The sequence below is a fragment of the Pan paniscus genome, chromosome 19 (assembly GCF_029289425.2).
Source record: "Pan paniscus chromosome 19, NHGRI_mPanPan1-v2.0_pri, whole genome shotgun sequence".
Classification (NCBI taxonomy): domain Eukaryota; kingdom Metazoa; phylum Chordata; class Mammalia; order Primates; family Hominidae; genus Pan; species Pan paniscus.
Window position 1 is genome coordinate 73,078,784 of NC_073268.2, and position 22,418 is coordinate 73,101,201.

The 22,418-nt window shown below is 44.2% G+C and overlaps 1 protein-coding gene across 2 annotated transcripts in view; it reads right to left on the reverse strand.

The window, feature by feature from the left end:
* TRIM25 (tripartite motif containing 25) overlaps positions 1-18,754 on the reverse strand; it is a 36,238-nt gene extending 17,484 nt beyond the window's left edge. Inside the window, exons 1-2 of one of the 2 annotated variants that reach the window (XM_003817406.5) lie at positions 7,830-18,754; positions 2,994-3,089 (exon numbers count right to left, since the gene is read on the reverse strand). In XM_003817406.5, coding sequence (XP_003817454.1) covers positions 2,994-3,089; positions 7,830-8,426 — 693 coding nt within the window. In that variant the 5' untranslated portion in view covers positions 8,427-18,754. The remainder of the gene's footprint in view (positions 1-2,993; positions 3,090-7,829) is intronic. The other variant, XM_063598777.1, reaches the window with a different exon arrangement.
* Positions 18,755-22,418: the final 3,664 nt, after the last annotated feature.

Consider the following 22,418-nt stretch of genomic DNA (forward strand, 5'->3'; position numbering starts at 1 on the left):
TACATGTGGCTACTGAGCACTTGAAATGTGGTTAGTCCAAACTGAGACTTGCCATGAGTGTAAAATACATACTGGCTTTCAAGGGTTTCACACCAAAAAAAGGAATGTAAAATATCTTAAAACTTTTAAATTGATGATATGTTGAAAGAATAATATTTAAGATATACCAAATTAAATAAACTATAATATTAAAATTAATCTCAGTCAAGTGCAGTGATTCATGCTCATAATCCCAGCACCTTGGGAGACCGAGGCAGGAGGATCGCTTGAGGCCAGGAGTTCAAGACCAGCCTGGGCAACATAGAGAGACTGTTCCTCTACAAAAATTAAAAAAAAAAATTAGATGGACTGTATTCCTGGAGAGTGGGGGTGGTGAAGGGGAGTAGGCTCAGTCAGGAAGATTACTTGAGCCCAGGAGTTCAAAGCTGCAGTGAGCTATGATTGTTCCACTGCACTCCAGCCTGGGTGATAGAGTGAGACCTGTCCTAAAAAAGATAGATAAATAAAATACAATAAATCTCATGTACTATTCAAATTAACTTAAAATGACATCTGCACTCCTACTGTATTTCTGCTGGACAGCACTGCTTTAGTAGCTGCAATTTTGTTTCACATCTTGGGTAGCCTCAATAGCTGCCATGGTTTGAATGTCTCCTCCAAAGCTCATGCTGAGATTTAATTGCCACTGAGGTGATTAGATCACGAGGGCTCTGCCCTCATGAATGGATTCATATTCTTATCACAGGGGTTTGACCTCCTTTTTCCTGTCCCGCTCTCCTGCCTTCCATCCTTCCGCTATGGATGATCCTCACCAGATGCCGGAAGCATGCTCTTGGACCTCTCAGCCTCCAGAACTTTGAGCTAAATAAACTTCTCTTCTTTGCAAATACCCAGTCTGTGGTATTCCGTTATAGCAGCAGAAAACAGACTAAGACAATAGCTCAGAATCAAACATAACAAAGAGAAAAACACACAAGAAGGACAGTAGACTGGAAAAGAGGAATTCAAATATTTCTTCGCCAATATTTTTTTTTTTTTGAGATGAAGTTTCACTCTTGTCACCCAGGCTGAAGTGCAATGACATGATCTCGGCTCACTGCAACCTCTGCCTCCCGGGTTCAAGTAATTATCCTACCTCAGCCTCCTGAGTAGCTGGAACTATAGGCATGCACCACCATGCCCGGCTAATTTTTTGTATGTTTAGTAGAGATGGGGTTTCGCCATGTTGGCCAGGCTGGTCTTGAACTCCTGACCTCAGGTGATCCACGCGCCTCGGCCTCCCAAAGTGCTAGGATTACAGGCGTGAGCCATTGCGCCCAGCCTTCTTTGCCAATCTTCAACTGTGCAACTTCTAATGTGACTACAAGTGTCCCCCAGTGTTCATTTTCCCTTTTTTCCTTTTGGTAAGAGAACATCCCTGGAGTTTCATCTGGGCGTGTGGCTACTCAGACTACATTTCCCAGCCTCCCCTGCAGCTAGACTAGGCAATGTGACAAAACTCCTTCCAGTGACCCATGCCCAGGAGTGATGTGTGCAACACTGTGTCACTTGTGTAAAGGAAAATTGCTTGTTGTCCTCCACCTCCTCTTTGTCCCTTTGTCACAGGCTAGAACAAAGATGTAATGGTAATCCAGCTTCAACCAAAGAGGTTGGGCCAATACCTTGTGGAATAGTAGGGTAATAAGAAGGGAGAACCCTTAATCCCTGAATGATCACATGAACCCTTAGTCTGGGTTACTCATGTGTGGGTTTGGACTGTCAGTTGGTAAAATAAACTTCGATCATATTTAAGCCTCTGAATTCTGGTGTATCTTTGTTACAGCAGTATAGCCTGCCCTCTAACAAATACAGGTACTTTCACGTGCATTCTTTCATTTGTCTCACAGTCATCTTCAGAAAGAACTTGTGATTCCATTGTGCAAATTGGGAAACGAATGTTCAAAGATCTGTCAACATGACCAAAGCGACATAAACTAGTATGTGACAGAGCTGGTATTCTAACCTAGATCTCATCTAATGAAACCATAACTGCTGCAATAAAACTGGTGCTGCAGCTCTGAAAAAGGGTAAAAATCTGATCTTTCCATTTAAAAGCAATTTAAACGTATTGAAAATCTGAAAAACAGGGGGAACAAAACCATTCCTAATTTACCACTCCAACACTTCCACTATGATCCTTCTATAATATTCCCTTTCAGTTTCTTTCCATGCTCTCTGTAATGGGTTGAATGCTGGGCCCCCAAAAGACATGTCCATATACCAGAACCTGTGACTGTAATCTTACTTAGGAAAGAGGTCTTTGCAGATGCAATTAAGGATCTTGAGATTCGATCATCGTAGATTACCTAGGTGCTCCCTAAATCCAATGACAAGGGTTCTTATTGGAGATGGAAGACACTAAGGGAAGAAGAGACAGGTATGTGAAGACAGAGGCAGAGATCAGAGTGATGCAGTCAACAGCCAAGGAATGCCTGAGCCACCAGAAACTGTAAGAAGCAAAGAAGGGTTCTCCCCTAGAGAGTTCGGGAGTGTGGCCACGCCAACATCTTGATTTTGGACTTCTGGCCTCCAGAACTCTGCCAGAATACATTTCTGTTGTTGTAAGCCACCAAGTTTCTGGCAATTTCTCACAGTAGCCCTATGAAACTAATATACTTCCTTTTTGTAAATAGATGCAACCCTATGAGGTATATACTTTTGCTTCCTCTTTTTCTCCCACTTTATATCATAACCATTTTTCTGAATTACTACTTTTTAATCCTAATTTATAATGATTTCCCCCACAGTTGGGCTTATAGGTAATTTTTGGTTTGGGTTTGCAAAGGATCTCTCTCAGACACAGCTGTCTGCATGCTTTGCAAGGTTGATGTTTCATCCGGACACTGTGAGTGCACCCAACACCAGCCTTGTCATGGTCAGAGCCACGCCCGTCCCGCGTGGAAGCTGAGCGAAGCCACAGGGCAGGGCTGGCCTTGGAGAGCCCTGCCACTCACCCGCACATCCTGCTGCCTGTTTCTCACATCATCCAGTGCTCTCGATGCCCCGTTGATCTGACTGTACATGACAGTTAGTTTGTGCCTCAGGGTGGCCTGCAGGGAAAACAAATGAGGTTGAGAAGGCACCTCTTCAGCCCAGCCCCACCAGAAGCCATCCCTGGATCTATCCCACAGGACAGATTCCTTCCTCTTCCACTCCACCCGAGTCTTGCCTGCTTGGAGCTTTTTGAAGCATTCTAATACTTACTACCTCCCTTCATCCTTTTCAGAGGACAGTACAGACCAGGGTTCCAGTCCCAACTCCCAGCTGTGCAACTGTGTCCTTCACCTCAGTTTTCTTGGACACAAAATAGATACAACTGTCCCCAGCTCACAGGGCTATTGGGAGGATTAATTGAAACAATGTAAGTACTCAGCCCAATGCCTGGATCTTAGGAAAAACATACTAAATGCCAGCTTATATTATTATGAGTTTTTCTCTAATTACCCATTTTACAGCCAATGAAACTCAAGCAAGGAGGACAGAAAGGTGGCCAAGCTCACACAGGAACAGAACGAGCTGGGACAGCTGCTTCGGTAATGGCAGGTGGGGCCACTCAGACCAATCCTCCCACTGCAAACAGCCAGGAAAGCAGTCCAAATAATGGGGCAGTGGGGACATCTGCTAAAAGATGCTGGAGAGCCAATCAAGCAGAGGATTAAGAAGTCAAGGTCCAGGAGAAGGGGGAAGGGGGCCCAGAGAGATAAGCCTGATATCTAGGATGTTCTCTCCAGAGGCATCTGCCAATCCCAGAACAAGGCTGGGAGCCTTTGTCAGCCTCACAGGGCAGGGAGACAGAAATCAGAGTCCAAGGCTCACTGCAGACTGGGACCACCAAGGGCTGGGAATAAGATGAATCAGCCAGCCAGGCGCAGTGGCTCATGCCTGTAATCCTAGCACTTTAGGAGGCCCAGGCAGGTGGATCATTTGCGCTCAGGAGTTCGAGACCAGCTTGGGCAACATGGCAAAACCCTGTCCCTACTAAAAATACAAAAATTAGCCAGGTGTGGTGGTGCACACCTGTAGTCCCAGCTACTTAGGGGGCTGAGGCAGGAGGATCGCTTGAATCCGGGAGGTTGAGCCTGCAGTGAGCCGAGATGGCAACACTGCACTCCAGCCTGGGTGACAAAGTGAGACCCTGTCTCAAAAAAAAAAAAAAAAAGATGAAGTAGCTCACAGGGGCTGAAGCCCAACTGCAAATCTGCTCAGTCCTAGCCACCTCCAGAAACAAAGGCAAACTGTATATGAAGGAAGCTAATATCCTCATCTGATTTCAATTAATTTTCAAAATCAATATCTGAGTCTCCTACCTCCCTGCTCAGATGAAATACTGGGGCACAGAAATGGGAAGGAAAATCACCACCACCATAACAGCAGCAGCTAGTATTTATTATGCACTTACTGTATGCCAGGCACTGTTCTAGTGCTTTACCTGTATTAACTTACTTAAAGCTAGGAACAACACTATGAGGTAGGAATTACCCAGCCTTTACAGACAAGGACACTGAGGCACGGAACAATTCAGTGACTTGCCCCAGCTACACTACTAGTAACTGGCACAGCTAAGATCCCAATATTAAAATCATAGACACGTGCCCAAACTGAGCATGCTGGAGATTTCTAGAAAAAAAAAAAAACATTTCCTTCCCGTAACTAGCAGGCTCAACATACTCTGGCCCTCTCTTCCACTTCCCAGACTCTTCAACTCCACCCAAGATATTCTGGGCGGAACCTGATCTTGAATCTGGATTTGAACAACCCAGTGACAGTCACATGTAGGGGTTGGAGGCAGGGACCAAGGCCACACTAACTCAATCCGAAAAGCCCAAGCTGCTCATGATGTTTCAAACTTGACCTCTGTGACACTGCCCTTCGACCTGGCCTCTAACAGTGGCCAAGATAAGGTGTGGGCCAAAGACCAGGCCTACATACATCCGGCCTTGCTGGCCTCAGAGCAGGAAGAGACCTCAGAACACCCCAAGGCTGCCAACTGCTTCACTTTCAAGAGCTGCTCATAGCACTACACCCTGAGCCCTATATTTTGAAAGATTTGATACACCATTAATCAAACACATGTGGCAGTACCCTCATCATGAATGGTGCCCACACAACTCCAGACCAAAGGAAAGTGACCCAAAAACTTTGGTAGCAGCAATAATCCCCTAATCAAAGGTAAAGGACTTTTTGAAATCCTGAGGATCCCTTCACAGACTGGAGACTCCGGTCTTCCACATGGGAGGCACCAGAGTCTCAAGTCCGCCCACACCAGTGGCCAAGGCAACCCGGCCCCTGAGGCTAAGGGCATTGCCCAGCTGAGACTGGCTCTGCCAACAGTGATGAGCAGCAGTAGCAGGGCTCAAAAAGCAGACCTGTTACAGGACTCAGCAAGTCAGGACAGGGGGGCAGGTGTTGGCAGAGGAAGGCCTGTTGTTAGGATTAAACAGCAGAGTTTAGGCCAGGCTCCTGGCTCACGCCTGTAATCCCAGCACTTCAGGAGGCTGAAGTGGGAGGATCCCTTGAGGTTGGGAGTTCAAGACCAGCCTGGACAACATAGTGAGATCCCGTCTCTACAAAAAATGTTTTAAAATATTAGTTGGGTGTGGTGTTGCGTGCTTGTAGTCCTAGCTACTCAGGAGGCTGAGGCAGGAGGATCACCTGAGTTCAGGGTTTAAGGTTATAGTGAGCTATGATCATGCTACTGTACTCCAGCCTGGGTGACTGCGTGAAAACCTGTCTCTAAAAGAAAAGATTAAAAAATGTATATATATGCGCCGGGCGTGGTGGCTCACACTTGTAATCCCAGCACTTTCGGAGGCCGAGGCAGGTGGATCACAAGGGCAGGAATTCGAGACCAGCCTGGCCAATATGGTGAAACTCAGTCTCTACTAAAAATACAAAAATTAGCTGGGCATGGTGGCGCACGCCTGTAGTCCCAGCTGCTCGGGAGGTTGAGGCAGGAGAATCGCTTGAACTCGGGAGGTGGAGGTTGCAGTGAGCCGAGACCGCACCACTGCACTCCAGCCTGGCGACAGAGCAAGACTCCAACTCAAAAAAAAAAAAAAAAATCTGATTTTATAGCCAGGCCCCGTGGTAGCACACCTGTAGTTCCAGCTACTCAGGAGGCTAAGATGGGAGAAGGATTGAGGCCAGGAGTTCAAGACCAGCCTGAGCAACATAGTGAGATCCCGTCTTTACAAAAGAATTTTTTAAAACTTAGCCAGGTGTGGTGGCTCACATTTGTAGTACTACCTACTCAGGAGGCTGAGGCAAGTGGATCACCTGAGCCCAGGAGTTTGAGATTACAGTGAGTTATGATCACCCCACTGTACGCCAGCCTGGGTGACAGAGTAAGATCCTGTCTCTAAAAAGCCAAGTTTAGAGCCAGGCATGGTGGCACACCTGTAGTCCCAGCTACTCAGGAGGCTGAGATGGGAGGATCCCTTGAGGCCGGAAGTTCAAGAACATCCTAGGCAACATAGCAAGACCCTGTCTCTAAAAGAAAAGGAAAAAAAAGCCAAGTTTATATGCTACACAAAGCTGGATGCAGACCCCCAACTCTGACCTTGCTCAGGCTACTGTCTCCTCTGACAACACGAAGACGGGTCTTGTTCTCCCTGAAGGTGCTGTGAGAATGAAATGAAATCAGGCCATGCTTTGGATCTTAGGCTGATGTAACAAAAGGTGGTTTGATTTCAGCCTCTGCTTTGAGTCCACAAGGGGAAGGTATGATCCCCAAACCACCTAAAAACATTGCAGACCTGAAAGGCCCTTAGGAATCCACCTAGTCCCACAGCCTCACTATACTGGTGAGGACCCAGGTCCAGGGGCCAAACCCCATGCTCAAAGTCACACGGCCAGGACGGAGGACACTATGGTGCAAGAGTGTTGGCTCTTCCTGTGGCTCTGATCCAGTGATTACTGGGACGTTGCCCACCCTCCCTCTTAGGCCTCTAATAACAACCGTTCCTGATCACAGGAACTCTCCGGCCCACCAAAGGCTTTTGCTTACATGACCTCAAGCTTCCTGGACTGTTTGGTGCTCCGGACTCTACGGACCTGGATACGAGGCTGGTCCATGGGGAGAAATGCAAACTATGAAATCGAACCAACCCGGGTCACAATGCCTGCGTGGCTATTTACTGCATTAGGTCAGGCTAAGTTCATTTCTCTGGACCTCAGTATCCTCAACAGTAAAATGAAACTAAATCATATCCACCTCCTGGGTGCCACCAGGACTTCGTGAGGGAACAGAGGTAACTTCCAACGTTCATAGTTGACATTCAAAACCCTCTGCTAAACACCATCAGATGGTGGGCGCAGTGGTGCACGCCTGTAAGCCTAGCACTTTAGGAGGTCGAGGTGGGCAGATCGCTTGAGCTCAGGAATTCGAGACCAGCCTGGGCAACATGGCGAAACCTCATCTCTACAAAAAATTAGCGAGCCTGTGGTCCCAGCTACTCTTGAGGCTGAGGTAGGAGGATCCCTTAAGCCCGGGAAGTCGAGGCTGCAGTGAGCTGTGATTCCGCCACTGCACTCCAGCTTGGGTGAGAGGGACGAGACCCTGTCTCAAAAAAATAAAAATAAACACCATCAGACAATGACAGGATTATGGCAAGCAACCTAACCTGTCTTCATGGATGATGGGAAGGGACTATATAATCTCCCAGCCCCTTTCTACTCTGACATTGGAGATGCCCCGGCCTCGAATTCAGGCCCATCTCCCCAGGGCGTCCAGAGTGTGGCAGAGAGGCCCCCGGTGGCCCCTCTGCACCACCCAGCAGGCCATTCCCTACCTCCAGGTCGGCGCTGGCCTGGCTCAGGGACGCGGGAGAGCAGGCCTTATGCTCCACCAGGCAGATGTGGCAGATGCACTCGCTGTGCTCGGGGCAGAAAAATTCCCGCAGCCGATTGTGCTGGGAACATTTGCGGCGCAACAGGTCGCGAACGGGCGGCTGCAGCGGGTGGTCCTGGAAGGCGGGGCTGTCGAAGTGCGGCTGCAGGTGCTCCTGACAGAAGGAGGCCATGCACACCAAGCACGTCTTCACGGCGGCCTCCTTCAGGCAGTGGTCGCAGGCCACCTGGGCATCCGGGCTGGGTGCAGAGGCGCGGGCGGGCGGCGTCCAGCCGTCGGCGGGTGGCTCCCGGGCCAGGTCGGCCTGCAGGAACTGCTCCACCACGTTGCACAGCACCGTGTTCTTGTGCAGCTGCGGTCGCGCCTGGTAGACGGCGCGGCACTGCGGGCACAGGTATGGCGCGCCCTGGACTGCCCACGTCTCATTCAGGCACGACCCGCAGAAGTTGTGGCCGCACGGAGTGGTGACCGGCTCCTTGAAGGGCTCCAGGCAGATGGAGCACGACAGCTCCTCGGCCAGGGGGCACAGCTCTGCCATGGCTCTCCCAGGGGTCGGGACGCAACTGCTGCACCCGCGCTCCGAGGCCGCCGAGGAAACGAAACCTAGCTCGAGAGGAGCAGTCCCTGAAGCCGTCAGGAAGTCACGTGGGGTGCGGGGGGGCGGGCGGCGAGGACTGGGCGGGCCTCGCGAGGTACTCCCGGGAGCCTGCGGGCACCGCAGTCAGTCGCCCATGAGCTGGCGAAGGTCGGCCGCGCTCCGATCCCCGAGAGCTCCCGCGGGCTGGGCGCGGGACGCCGGGCTCGGCCTTAGCCCCCGGGATTTAGAGCATCCTCGCGACCACCCGGAGGCTTCTGGGGGCCACTCTGCGGATGAGGAAGCTGACGCCTGGGTGCAGAACCCCGGACCCCCGGATTCAGAGCCCAGGTCCAGCCGCGCTTCCGCACAAACTTGCGCTCGGAGCAAGTCCCCTCCTTCCCAGCACTCATCTGAGACCAGAGGTGTCCCCACCGTCCCCGCTAGCAGCGCTGGTTATATTGTGGGCCAACCTTTAAAAAAAAAAAAGGAACTGTTAAACCACAGTGCTTTTTTTCTTCTTCTTTTTTCTTTTTTTAATCCTTTCTCTTTCCTCTTCCCAGACTCGGACATGCGGACATACAATCCCGGAAGACTGGAGGCCGTAGTCACACACTCAAATTTAAACCTGGTGATTTCTTTCCATTCTACTGATGTATCATGCTTTTATAAAAATTCCCATTTCTACTTTCCCGGGATTTGGAGTTACCCAGTTTAACAAAGGCTTTCTCTCTCCTTCTCTCTCTGTCTCTCTCGCTCGCTCGCTCGCTCGCTCGCTCTCTCTCTGTCGCGCGCGCGCACACTCACACACACACACACAATATTGGAACTTAAATATTTTTCTCAAAGTTATTGATTTAAACTTATTTCCTTTAATATTTTCTTTTGCTCTGTTTTCCCTCCTCTGGCTTGACTGCAGGACATATGGGTGGACAGGAGAGTAGAAGTGTTCAAAAGAGGGGGGATGGTGGCAAAGAGAAGGATGGTGTTTTGGAAGGAGTTAGTTGGAGTTTGCTTTGGGGACAGAGTGAGTAGCAAAATGAGGAAAAGGTAAATGTCTTAGATTACCTTGTAATAGCTACTATTTATGGGGGGGTACTTTTGTGTGCTAGATAAGTCACATGGTTATCTCTTATAATCCTTATAAACCCCTGCAAGACTGCCAGTCCATTTTAGGAATGAGAGTCTCAATTTATGCAAAGCAGGACTGGGACTGTAGCTCAGGATCGCTGACCTCCCCATTGTCACTCACTCCTGGTCCCCCTAATTCTTGTTCTGCAGACTCCTTTTCCCCTAAAACCTTTTACCATTTACCTTTTATGTATTCCCTTTCTTTCTTTTCTTTTCTCTTCTCTTTTCTTTTTCTTTCTTTCTTTTTCTTGACAAGGGTTTGCTCTGTTGCCTAGGGTGCGGCACTCCTCCCAAGTAGCTGGGAATACAAGCACGTGCCACCACACCCAGCTAATTTTTGAAAACATTGTTTTGTAGAGACAAGGTCTCTGTACGTTGCCTGGGCTCATTTTGAACTTCTGACCTCAAGCAACCCTCCCACCTCAGCCTCTCAAAGTGCCAAAATTACAGGCGTGAGCCACCATGGGCCTGTCCCACATCTTGTTTGCACAGAGAGGAGGAAGACAGAAGGATGAGGGGATAGGAAATGAAAGCTATGCATAGAATCTCATTTCACCAAAAAAAAAAAAAAAGTTACAGATGAGAAAACTGAGGCTTAGAGAAACTAAATAACGTGTCTAAGAATGGACATTGGCACACAGCCCATCTGCTTTCCAAAGCCAGGAGTTTCCTACCATAAAATGCTGCCTCCAAAGGGAGGAGTGGAGCAGTTTCCAGGAAACACTGTGAAATCCCCTCTGACCTATTTATCATGGGTGAGGTGGCCTGGTGATTCATGCCAGAATGTGGAATTCACTTTCCAGGCTGGTTGGTTTAGAAGGGCTTGTTAGACCAATGAGGATGAATAGGAGGGCCATACTTTATCAAATTCCATGCAGTAGATATTTACTAAGACCTACTGTGCAATAGGCATGCAACAGACTGAGTGCTAAATGAGTAAGATGTGAGTCAAACATGGGCCTGCCTTCTAAAACAGGAAGAAGACAACAGCATAAAGCAGTAAAGAGAAATATGGGGAGAAGTCAGGTCCTGCTAGGGGTATGGATTCCTCATCTGGACAGTAAGAATCCCAATAATACCTTCTTCATGGGATGTAGTAGAATAAAAATGTAACACATGAGCCCGTCACGGTGGCTTACATCTGTAATCCCAGCACTTTGGGAGGATGAGGCAGGTGCATCACTTGAGGTCAGGAATTTGAGACCAGCCTGGTCAACATGGTGAAAACTCTGTCTCTACTAAAAATACAAAAATTAGCTAGGCATGGTGGCGGGCGCCTGTAATCCCAGCTACTTGGGAGGCTGAGGCAGGAAAGCAAGAGAATCACTTGAACCCGGGAGGCGGAGGTTCTAGTGAGCAGAGATCGTGGCACTGCACTCCAGCCTCAGCAACAGAGTGAGACTCCACCAAAAAGAGAGAGAGGAAGGAAGGAAGGAAGGAAGGAAGGAAGGAAGGAAGGAAGGAAGGAAGGAAGGACACACGTAAATCCCAGCGATTTTATTTAATTTTGAGACGGAGTCTCGCTCTGTCTTGCCCAGGCTGGAGTGCGGTGGCGCCATCTCGGTTCACTGCAACCTCCACCTCCTGGGTTCAAGCGATTCTCCTGCCTCAGCATCCCGAGTAGCTGGGATTATAGGCACGCACCACCACGCCCGGCTAATTTTTATATTTTTAGTAGAGATGGGGTTTCATCATGTTGGCCAGGCTGATCTTGAACTCCTGACCTCAGGACCCGCCCACCTTGGCCTCCCAAAGTGCTGGGATTACAGGCATGAGCCACCGTGCTGGGTGGTGCCTTGTTTCTTTTGTGTTTTTTGTTTTGTTTTGTTTTGTTTTGTTTTGTTTAAACACACATAAATTACAGTAATATAGGCAGGATTGGGGCATCATGAGTGTTAATCCTCAAATGGGCTTTGGAGGTCCAGGGACTGTCCCCAGGGCTGGAGGGTGTGTTTATCATCAGTAACCACAGTAGAACAATGTTGTCAAGTCAAATATGACCCAGCTAGTCAAAAGGGAGCTATATGGCCTAATCCAGCAGATGGCTGGCTATCTTAATCAGATTCTCACTCTGCATCTGTAGGCTAGGAAAATTAGGTGGAGTAATAAACTTTATTTGTCTGCAAATATAATCTGCCAATTATTTCTACCAATGACAATTCATATAATTTAAGGTCAGATTGTGGGTGTGGTTCTAACACCCAGTGCTCCAGTCCTCAACACTTTATGAAGGACATCTGTTCCTTTTCTCATTTGAAAGATGACCAGAGAAGTCTAAATGACCTACAATCACACAAACGGCTAGAGACAAAGTCCTAGGATTATCATTCCTGAGATATGGAAAAGACTATGGTGCCCATGCCCCCACATGATGAAATTTTAAAACAAGCAAGCAAACAAAAATCTATTCTTAACCAGAAATTAAGTGTAAAGAGTTCTAACAAAGTTTCTATCTTTTCCATAATAACTATGATCATTTTGTTGTTGAGGTACTCTCCTTTATTTTATCAATACTTTTCTAAACAACACTGATCATAGTTTTTTTTCTTTCTTGATTTGGCCAATATGGTGAATTATACAAATGAAACATCAAACCAACCATGCATTCCTGAAATAAACCCCCTTGGTAATGATGCATTATTGTTTTATAAATTGCTGGATTTGATTTGTTGGTGTTTTGTTAAGGGTGTTTACATCTGTGTGCATGAGGGATGGTAGTCTAAAATTTTCTTGTAATATCTTTGTCAGGATTTGCTATCAAGGTCATGCTGTATTCATCAAAATGAATTGAGAACTGTTCTTTCCTGTATTTTCTGAGCTTGTGTAAAATTGGCATTATTTCTTAAATGTTTGATAGAATTCATGGATTCTGAACCTCTTGAACTGGTCTTCTTTGTCTTTTTGCTCTGCCTTCTAGGAAATTTCCTTAACTTTCTCTTCTATTAAAGCTATCCTGGGGCACATGACGTCAGGACCTCCTGAGGCTGAGTCACAGTCATGTGTCCTTAAAAAAAACAAAAAAAAAACTATCTTGGCCTGGAATTTTCTTCATAAGAAGGTTTTAAATTACTAATTCAGTTTTTTTAACTGTTATAGGAATATTCAGAATTTTTGTTTCTTCTTTTGTTTATTTTTACTTATTTTTTACCTTCCTGGCTTTTATTTCTTCTTGTGTCAGTTTTTGGTAAGTTGTCTTTTTCAAGGAATTTGTTCATTTTCTTTAATGAATTTATGGCCAAAAGATTGTAATATTGCCATATTATTATTATTCCTTTATTATTTTTTTTTAACCTGGCTCATTACTGACAGACTTTTCCCATTATTTTGTATTTTACATTATATTTTGTATTGAGATATAATTCATATATGATAAAATTCATATTTTTAAGTGTACAATTTAATGTGTTTTGTATGTTCAAAAGGTTGTACAACCATCACCACTATCTAATTCCAGAACAGTTTCATTATTCCAAAAGAAATTCTATACCCATTTAGTAGTTATTCTCCATTCACCTCTGTATCCCAGCCCCTGGCAATGACTAATCTACTTTCTGTCTATATGGATTTGCCTATTCTGGACATTTCATATAAATGGAATCAAACATGTTCTGTTACGCCTGGCTTCTTTCACTGAGCATGTTTCAATGTTCATCCATATTGTAACCTGTATCAGTAATTTGTCCCTTTTATGGCTACCTAATATTTGGCCCTTTTATGGCTACAGTCATAGATATATCACATATTTTGTTTATCCACTCATCCATTGATGGACATTTGGGTTGTTTGCACTTTTTGACTATTATAAAGAATACTGCTATGAACATTTCTGGTTTTGTATGAACATGTGTTCTCCGTTCTCATGGGGACATATACCTAAGTGGAAATGCTGTGTCATGTGGTAATTGTGTGTGTAACATTTCCAGGAACTGCCAACTGTTTTCGAAAGCCAGTGTACCATTTTATAATCTCACTAGCAGTATATGAGGGCTCCGGTTTTGCAACATTTGTTATTGTCCATCTTTTTTAGTATAGTTCTCCTAGTGGGTGTGAAGTGTTACATCATTATGGTTATGATTAGCATTTCCCAATGACAATGACTAATGATGTTTAGCAACCTTTCATGTGTATGTTGGGCATTTGTATATCTTCTTCGGAAAAAATGTCTGTTGGAATCCTGTGCCTTTTTTTTTTTTTTTTTTTTTTTTTTTTTTTTGAGACAAGGTCTTGCTCTGTTGCCCGGGCTGGAGTGCAGTGGTGTGATCACAGCTCACTACAGCCTCAACCTCCTGGGCTCAACCTCCCAAGTAGCTGGGACCACAAGTACTTGCCAACACATCCATCTAATGTTTTAGTTTTTTATAGAGACAGGGTCTCACTATGTTGCCCAGGCTGGTCTCAAACTCCTGGCTCAAGCAATCCTCCTGCCTCAGCCTCCCAAAGTGTTGGGATTACAGGCATGAGCCACCACACCTGGCCTCTTCTATGAGATTTATAGTTTAGCTCTTCCATTTAGGTCTTTGATCCATTTTGAATTAATTTTTATATATGGTGTGGGGTAGGGGTCCAATTTCATTCTTTTACATCTAGTTATACAAACACCATTTGTTGAAAAGGCTATACTCTCCCCAGTCGAAATATCTTGGCAACCTGGCTGAAACCAATTCTCCCTAAATGCATGGGCTTATTTCTGGACTCTCAATTCTATTCTGTCTATGTCTCTCCTTATGCCAGCACCACAGTCTTGATTACTATATCTTTGTGATAAATTTCGCAATCAGGAAATGTGAGTCTTTCAATTTTGCTCTTCTCTCTCAAGATTGTTTTAGCTATTCTGGGCCTGTTGAATTTTAACATCAGCTCTTCAATATCTGCTAAAATTCCAGCTCAGATTTTAATGGGGATTGTGTTGAATATGCAGATCAATTTGAGGAGTCATTTGGAGTATTGCCATCTTAACAATATTAAGTCTTCAGAGTTATGTACATGCGATGTCTTCACATTTATTTAGTTCTTTCATTTCTTTCAATAAGTTTTTTTAATTTGCGGTGTACAATTCTTGCACTTAGTTTGTTAAATTTATTCCTAAGTGTTATATTCTTTTTGATTCTATTGTAAATAGAATTGTTTTCTTTTTTGTTTGTTTGTTGGTTTGAGATGGAGTTTCACTCTTGTTGCCCAGGCTGGAGTGCAATGGCGCAATCTTGGCTCACCACAACCTCCGCCTGGTGGGTTCAAGTGATTCTCCTGCCTCAACCTTCCTGAGTAGCCAGGATTACAGGCATGCGCCACCACGTCTGGCTACTTTTGTTTTTTTGTTTTTTTTAGTAGAGATGGGGTTTCTCCACGTTGATCAGGTTGGTCTCAAACTCCTGATCTCAAATGATACCCCTGCCTCAGCCTCCCAAAGTGCTGGGATTACAGGCATGGGCCACCGCCCCTGGCCGGAATTGTTTTCTTAATTCATTTTCAGATTGTTCACTGCTATTGCATAGAAATATAATTGATTTTTGTATATTGATCTTGTGTCCTGCAACTTTGCTGGACTAGTTTATTACTTATAATAGTTGTTATGTGTTAATTTGTTAGGATTTTCTACATACAAGATTATGTCATCTGTAAGTAGAAATAGTTTTACTTCTTCCTTTCCAATATTTTATTTTTTAATTTATTTGTATCTTGTAATTTTTATTTTTATTTCCTTTTTGGTCAGTTGTTCTGGCTAGAATCTCCAGTACAGTGCTGAACATAAATGGCAATAGGAAACATCCTTGTCTTGTTCTTCACCTTAGGGAAAAATTTTTTAGTCTTTCACCACTGAGTATGAGGTTAGCTATGGGTTTTTTATAGATGCCCTTTATTAGGTTGAAGAAATTTTCTGCTCCTAAATTGCAGAGTATATTTATCATTAAAGTGTGTTGGATTTTGTCAAATGCTTCTTCTGAATCTATTTAGATAACTATGAGTTTTTACTCTTTTATTAATATGGTGTAATTGTACTGATTTTCATATGTTGAAAAAACTTCGCACTCCTGAGGTAAATCCCACTTGGTCATAGTGTATAATGGTGTATATTATGGAAAAAAAATGCTTTTTATCCATTGCTGAATTTGGTGCTAGTATTTTGTAGAGAATTTTTGTGTCTATATTCATAAGGGATATGATTCTGTAATTTTTTCTTGTGATGTCTTTGGCTAATACTGGCCTCAAAGAATGAATTGGGAAATGTTCTCTATCCTTTTATTTCTTGGAAGAGTTTGTGATGGATCGATGTTAATTCTCTTTAAATATCTGCATAATTCACCAGTGAAGCTACCTGGTCCTGGGCTTTTCTTTCAGGGAAGAATTTTGATTACTAATTCAATCTCTTTGCCTGTTATAGGCCTATTCGAGTTTTCTATTTCTTCTTAAGTTGGTTTTGGTAATTTGAGTTTCCAGGAATGTGTCCATTTAATCTCGGTTATCTAATTTGTTGGTATGCAATTATTCACAGTATTCCTTTATAATATTTTTTTCCTTCTGTAAGGTCAGTAGTAATATCCTGACTTTTATTTTTTTTATTTTTTCTTTTTTTTTTCGAGACGGAGTTTCGCTCTTGTCGCCCAGGCTGGAGTGCAATGGCACGATCTCGGCTCACCGCAACCTCTGCCTCCTGGGTTCAAACAATTCTGCCTCAGCCTCCCAAGTAGCTGGGACTACAGGCGTGCGCTATCACACCCAGCTAATTTTTGTATTTTTAGTAGAGACAGGGTTTCATCATCTTGGACAGGCTCGTCTCGAACTCCTGACCTTGTGATCCACCCGCCTCGGCCTCCCAAAGTGCTGGGATTACAGGCATGAGCCACCACACCTGGCCACGACTTTTATTTCTGATTTTAGTAATCTGAGTCTTCTTTTTTATTCTCGTTCTATCTAGCTAAAGTTCTGTCAATTTTATCAATCTTTTCAAAGAACCAACTTTCGACACTATTGAGTTTCTCTATTGTTTTTCTATTATCTATTTCCTTTCTTTCCACCATAATCTTTATGATTTCCTTCCTTTTGTTTCTCTGAGTTTAGTTTGTTCTTCTTTTCTACATGCCCTTTATTAAGTTGAGAAAGTCTTTTTTCCTGATTTTATAGAGTGTTTTAGTCATGAAAGGGTATTGGATTTTATCAACAAAATTGGTGATTTGAGGTTATTGATTTGAGATCTTTCTTTTTTTCTTTCCTCTTTTTTTGTAATATAGGTATGTATAGTGATACGTTTCCTTCTAAGCATGTTTTTGACTGCATTTCAAGAGTTTTGGTATGGAATATTCTCATTTTCATTCATCTCAAACTATTTTCTAATTTCCCTTGTGATTTCTTATTTAATCCCTTGGCTACTTAGGAGTATGTTGTTTAATTTCCACATATTGTTTTACTTTCCCAAATTTCCTTGTGTTACTATATTCATGGTGGTTGTGCTAAGGATGATAACATGCTTCTCTAACTTAGCAGTCTATTTACAGTTACCATGGTACAATGAGGCCGAGGTTGGGAGGATTGCTTGGGGCCAGAAGTTCAAGACCAGCCTGGGAAATATAGCAAGACCTTATTTCTAATAAATAAATCAATAAATCAAATTGCACTATTTCATATAAAATATGATAACCTTATTACATTAAAATTTCACTTACCCTCTCTTTTGCTGTTCTTGTCCATTTACTGTGGTTGTATTTAACGTCTGCATCTATAGTAACCCTACAGTATTATATTATTATATTTGTTTTAAACAGTTATTAAACCTTGTTTCTTTCTTTTTTTTTTTTTTTTTTTTGAGACAGAAACTTGCTTTGACACCCAGGCTGGAGTGCAGTGGCATGATCTTGGCTCACTACAACCTCCGACTCCTGGGTTCAAGCCATCCTCCTACCTCAGCCTCCTGAGTAGCTGGGACCACTGGCGTACACCAGCACATCCAGCTAATTTTTGTATTTTTTGTAGAGACAAGGTTTTGCCATGTTGCCTAGGCTTTCTCAAACTTCTGACCTCAAGGAATCCTCCCACCTCAGCCTCTTGAAGTGCTGGGCTTACAGGCATGAGCTACCACGCCCAGCCAACATCAGAGTCTTTCAAAACTTTGTGTTTCTCGTGGCTTTTATTCCCCTTTCTACTGATGCCCTAAACTTAGATCATATCCACCATTTGGTTAATCCAGCACTACCCTGTCTCCAATTACTTTTTTTTTTTTTTTTTTTGAGACGGAATCTTGCTCTATCGCCAGGCTGGAGTGCAGTGGCGTGATCTCGGCTTACCGCATCCTCTGCCTCCCCGGTTCAAGTGATTCTCCTGCCTCAGCCTCCCAAGTAGCTAGGACTACAGGCACGCACCACCACGCCCAGCTAATTTTTGTATTTTTAGTAGAGATGGGGTTTCACCATATTGGCCAGGCTGGTCACAAATGCCTGACCTCAAGTGATCTGCCCACCGTGGCCTCCCAAAATGTTGGGATTACAGGTGTGAGCCACCATGCCCAGCTTCCATTTACATTTTTTAAAATGTTGTTCACTCTGTCTCCTAAAGCTAAAAATGTATTAGGATCAAGAGAATGAGAAGACAAGCCACTGACTTGGAGAAAGTATTTATATAAGACGTATCTACTAAAGGACTTTTATCCAGGAAAAAAATTGCAAAAGGTTGGCTTTGAGATCTACGGTCCCCATCTCAGAATCCTCCAATTAGCTTCCTCAGTCTTTTATAACTGAGACCAGAATAAGAACAGGGAGAGGGAGAAGAAGAAACGGAAAGACAAGAGGCACGCTCAATTATTAGCTGCTTTACAAGTCTGCCAGTCACTCTAGGCTGCCCTGAGAATACCCTCCCAGCTAATCGCTATCTGTGCGGAAAGCCAGGCTGCTGGAGGACAAAGTGCCCCAATGGGCCAAATGGGAAAAAGGCCACATGGCCTGACCCCTGTGCCAAAAGCTCAGCCACTAAAAAAGGGACTGTCCCAAGAGCCAAAAGTCCCCCACAGACCCCGATCCAATAATGGCTTTGAGCAGAATGGCTTTCTGCTCTGACTGGCTCTCAGATCTAACATCATCATCAAAGGGACAGAGACAAGGGCAACCTTAAATGTAGCAGGTAGGACAGTGAATTTTTGATTGGATTTGGGAGCAGCCTGCTCCGTGTTTACCTCCCCTGGGCAACTTTCCCCTAAATCCTGTGAGGTAATAGGGGTAAATGGCACCCCTCTCGTCAGAAATTTTTACACCTGATTTATGTTGTCTGTGGGACCAATTACTCTTTTCCCATCAGTTCCTGGTAATGTCTGAATGTCCCACACCCCTTTTGGGCAGAGATATACTCTCTATCTGATAAAGGACTTTTATCCAACATATACAAAGAACTCTTAAGCTGGGCATAGTGGCTCCCGCCTGTAGTCCCAGCTACTCAGGAGGCTGAGGTGGGAGTATTGCTTAAACCCAGGAGTTCAAGGCTGCAGTGAGCTAGGATTGCACCACTGCACTCCAGCCTGGGTGATAGAACAAGATCCCCATCTCAAAAAACAAAAACAAAAACCTCTTAAAACTCTACAATAAAACAACCATTTAAAAAATGGGCAAGAGGTCTGAACAGACACCTCACTAAAGAAGATATCCAGATGGCAAATAAACATCTGAAAAGATGCTCAACATCATATCATATGTCATTGGGATGGGACATATTAAGACAACGATGAGATACCACTACACACTGTGAAAGGAAAATATCTTGGGGCTGGCCCAAAAATCACTAAGCTAAAGGGAAAAGTCAAGCTGGGAACTGCTTAAGGCAAACCTGCCTCCCATTCTATTCAGACACCCCTCTGCTCACTGAGATAATGCGTATCTGAATGCCTCCTTTGAAGGGGCTAATCAGAAATTGAAAAGAATGCTACCATTTGTCTCTTACCTACCTATGACTTGGAAGTTCCCTCCCCACCTAGAGTTGTCCCACCTTTCCAGACTGAAGCAATATTCATCTTACATATGTTGATTGATGTCTTCTGTCTCCCTAAAATGTGTAAAACCAAACTGTGCTCTGACCACATTGGGCATACATAGTCAGGACCACCTGAGGCCATGTCACAGGTGTGCATCCTCAACCTTGGCAAAATAAACTTTCTTTCTTTCTTTTTTTTTTTTTTTTGAGATGGAGTCTCACTCTGTCACCCAGGCTGGAGTGCAGTGGCGCGCTCTCGGCTCACTGCAAGCTCCGCCTCCCGGGTTCACGCCATTCTCCTGCCTCAGCCTCCCTAGTAGCTGGGACTACAGGCGCCCGCCACCACGCCCGGCTAATTTTTTGTATTTTTAGTAGAGACAGGGTTTCTCCGTGTTAGCCAGGATGGTCTCGATCTCTTGACCTCATGATCCGCCCGCCTCGGCCTCCCAAAGTGCTGGGATTACAGGCGTGAGCCACCGCGCCTGACCAAAACTTTCTAAATTAACTGAGACTTGTCTCAGATTTTCGAAGTTCACATTTTGGTAACCACAGAGGGATTCTACGTGGAGGTGCCCCTGACCTTTGACAAATCTCCTATTGGTGCTTGGCACCAGCTTGAGCTATCTTTATGGCTCAAACCAATAGGACAATTTGCTGAGGCCTGGAAGCACCCCCTCCAGAGAATCTCTGATTTCCCAATATTTGATTGAGATCTAAAGTTTATTTTGCTGTGCAACTCTTTTTTGGAGTTTTACTTGCTTCCAACACAAGGAAGGCAAGTTTTTCCTGCTTCCATGACGATGGAAAGCAGGTAACTCCTTTATGGAGTTTCAGCTCACTTACAACAGGGAAGATGAGGTTATTTTTTTCCTGCTTCTAGGGTGGTAGAGAGCTGTCTTCAGCCTGAGACCCATCCCTAGGTAAGTAACTGAATTGGGGTTTCTCTTGGCTAAATTTAAGATTAACAACCAGCTGGTGTGGTGAGGGGAGAAAAACAGCCAGCAGAAGAAAAAAAATGTGGAAAAATTTTGACTACTAAGGGACTTTATTTACATAACAAGGCCACCGTTTTGCTAGCCAGGCTGAACTGAAAGAGCAATGGCTGTACTTCTGAAATAGCACCAATTGTCCTCGCTGAAATATGGTAATAAGATTTTAAAAGATTTTTTTTAAAGGAGCTCAATAGTTAAAAGTCACCATTAATTTAAAGCTAACATCCAAGATGTGTGTGTATCTGTGCATATGTGTGTTTATATTTCAAAGGCCTTCATATTTTTGTTTTGTTTTTCTTCTAGGACCTTGTCTCTTTTTGAACAAAAGTTTTTTCTTCTCAGTTGACTGAATTCTTCATTTACTTCTGCTATCTCTCCTTTCTCTTTGCACCCTCTGCTGTATGAGGGACCTAAAATAGCTTATAATAGCCTGGAGTTCCTTAAAGCAAACGGAGAAGGCACCAGATTCCCTTTAGGGGAGAAACCTGTTTTTCCTTATGGAATCCCAACAGTGTAAACAGACAAGTTTGTCTAAGCCCTTAAACTGCTTGCTTTTGTATGGTGTTACCTGATTTATTGACTAAAATAGTTATTGCAACAGAGGCTACTCTTGGGTTTTTAAAGAAGCATGGGGTGTAGACACTTAAAAATGTCTTTGTTACAAAAAAAATTTTTTTAAGTCCCCTGTAAAAACATCACGTGGTTTAGCCTAATAGTAATTCTCCCTTTTTGGAGACCCAGGATTCAGTGTGGGCTCTGCCCAGAGATCCAGGTAAAAGACAGGTAATACCTATCTAAATAAAATTGGTCTCCTTGTACAATCCTATGATATATTTTTATAATTTTATGTTTGATCTGGCATCCATCTTTAATCTTCCTCTAGCACACCAGACTTTTTCTCTCCATACCTTATGATGTAAATTTTGCTATTTGATTTTCAACTGAGTTGTTTCCTTTAATATGCAAATTTAAGGCTATTTAACTGACAACTGCCTAGGGCTGTGAAACAGGTTATCAAGAATCTGAAAGTCTGAAATAGAAAAAAACAGGTTTTTATGAATCTATAAAATGTGCTTCTATTTGCATGCCTAATATCTCTATGTATTTGTGTGTTGTGTACATAATGTTTCACTGCTGAAAATATATAAAAGAGCTCTAATTAATTGTCTTAAGAAAATAAAAGTGTTTGAATCAAATACTTTATCAGGAAAAAAGAAAAGACTAGTCAAATGCTTTTTCAAGTTTACATACCTTAAGTACAATCTTTTTTTTTTTTTTGAAACAGAGTCTTGCTCTGTCACCCAGGTTGGAGTGCAGTGGCACAATCTCAGCTCACTGCAGGCTCTGCCTCCCGTGTTCACGCCATCCTCCTGCCTCAGCCTCCTGAGTAGCTGGGACTACAGGTGCCTGCCACCATGCCTGGCTAATTTTTTGTATTTTTAGTAGAGACGGGGTTTCAACATGTCAGCCAGGATGGTCTCGATCTCCTGACCTTGTGATCCGCCTGCCTCGGCCTCCCAAAGTGCTGGGATTACAGGCGTGAGCCACTGTGCCCGGCCAAGTAAAATCTTTAATAAATAAGCTAGTTTTAAAATTATTGGTAATGGTCAGGCGCGGTGGCTCACGTCTGTAATCCCAGCACTTTGGGAGGCCAAGGCAGGCAGATCACAAGGTCAGGAGATCGAGACCATCCTAGCTAACACAGTGAAACCCCATCTCTACTAAAAATACAAAAAATTAGCCAGGCATGGTGGTGGGCACCTGTAGTCCCAGCTAATCGGGAGGCTGAGGTAGGAGGATGGCGTGAACGCGGGAGGCAGAGCCTGCAGTGAGCCAAGATCGCACCACTGCACTCCATCCTGGGCGACAGAGCCAGACTCCGTCTCAA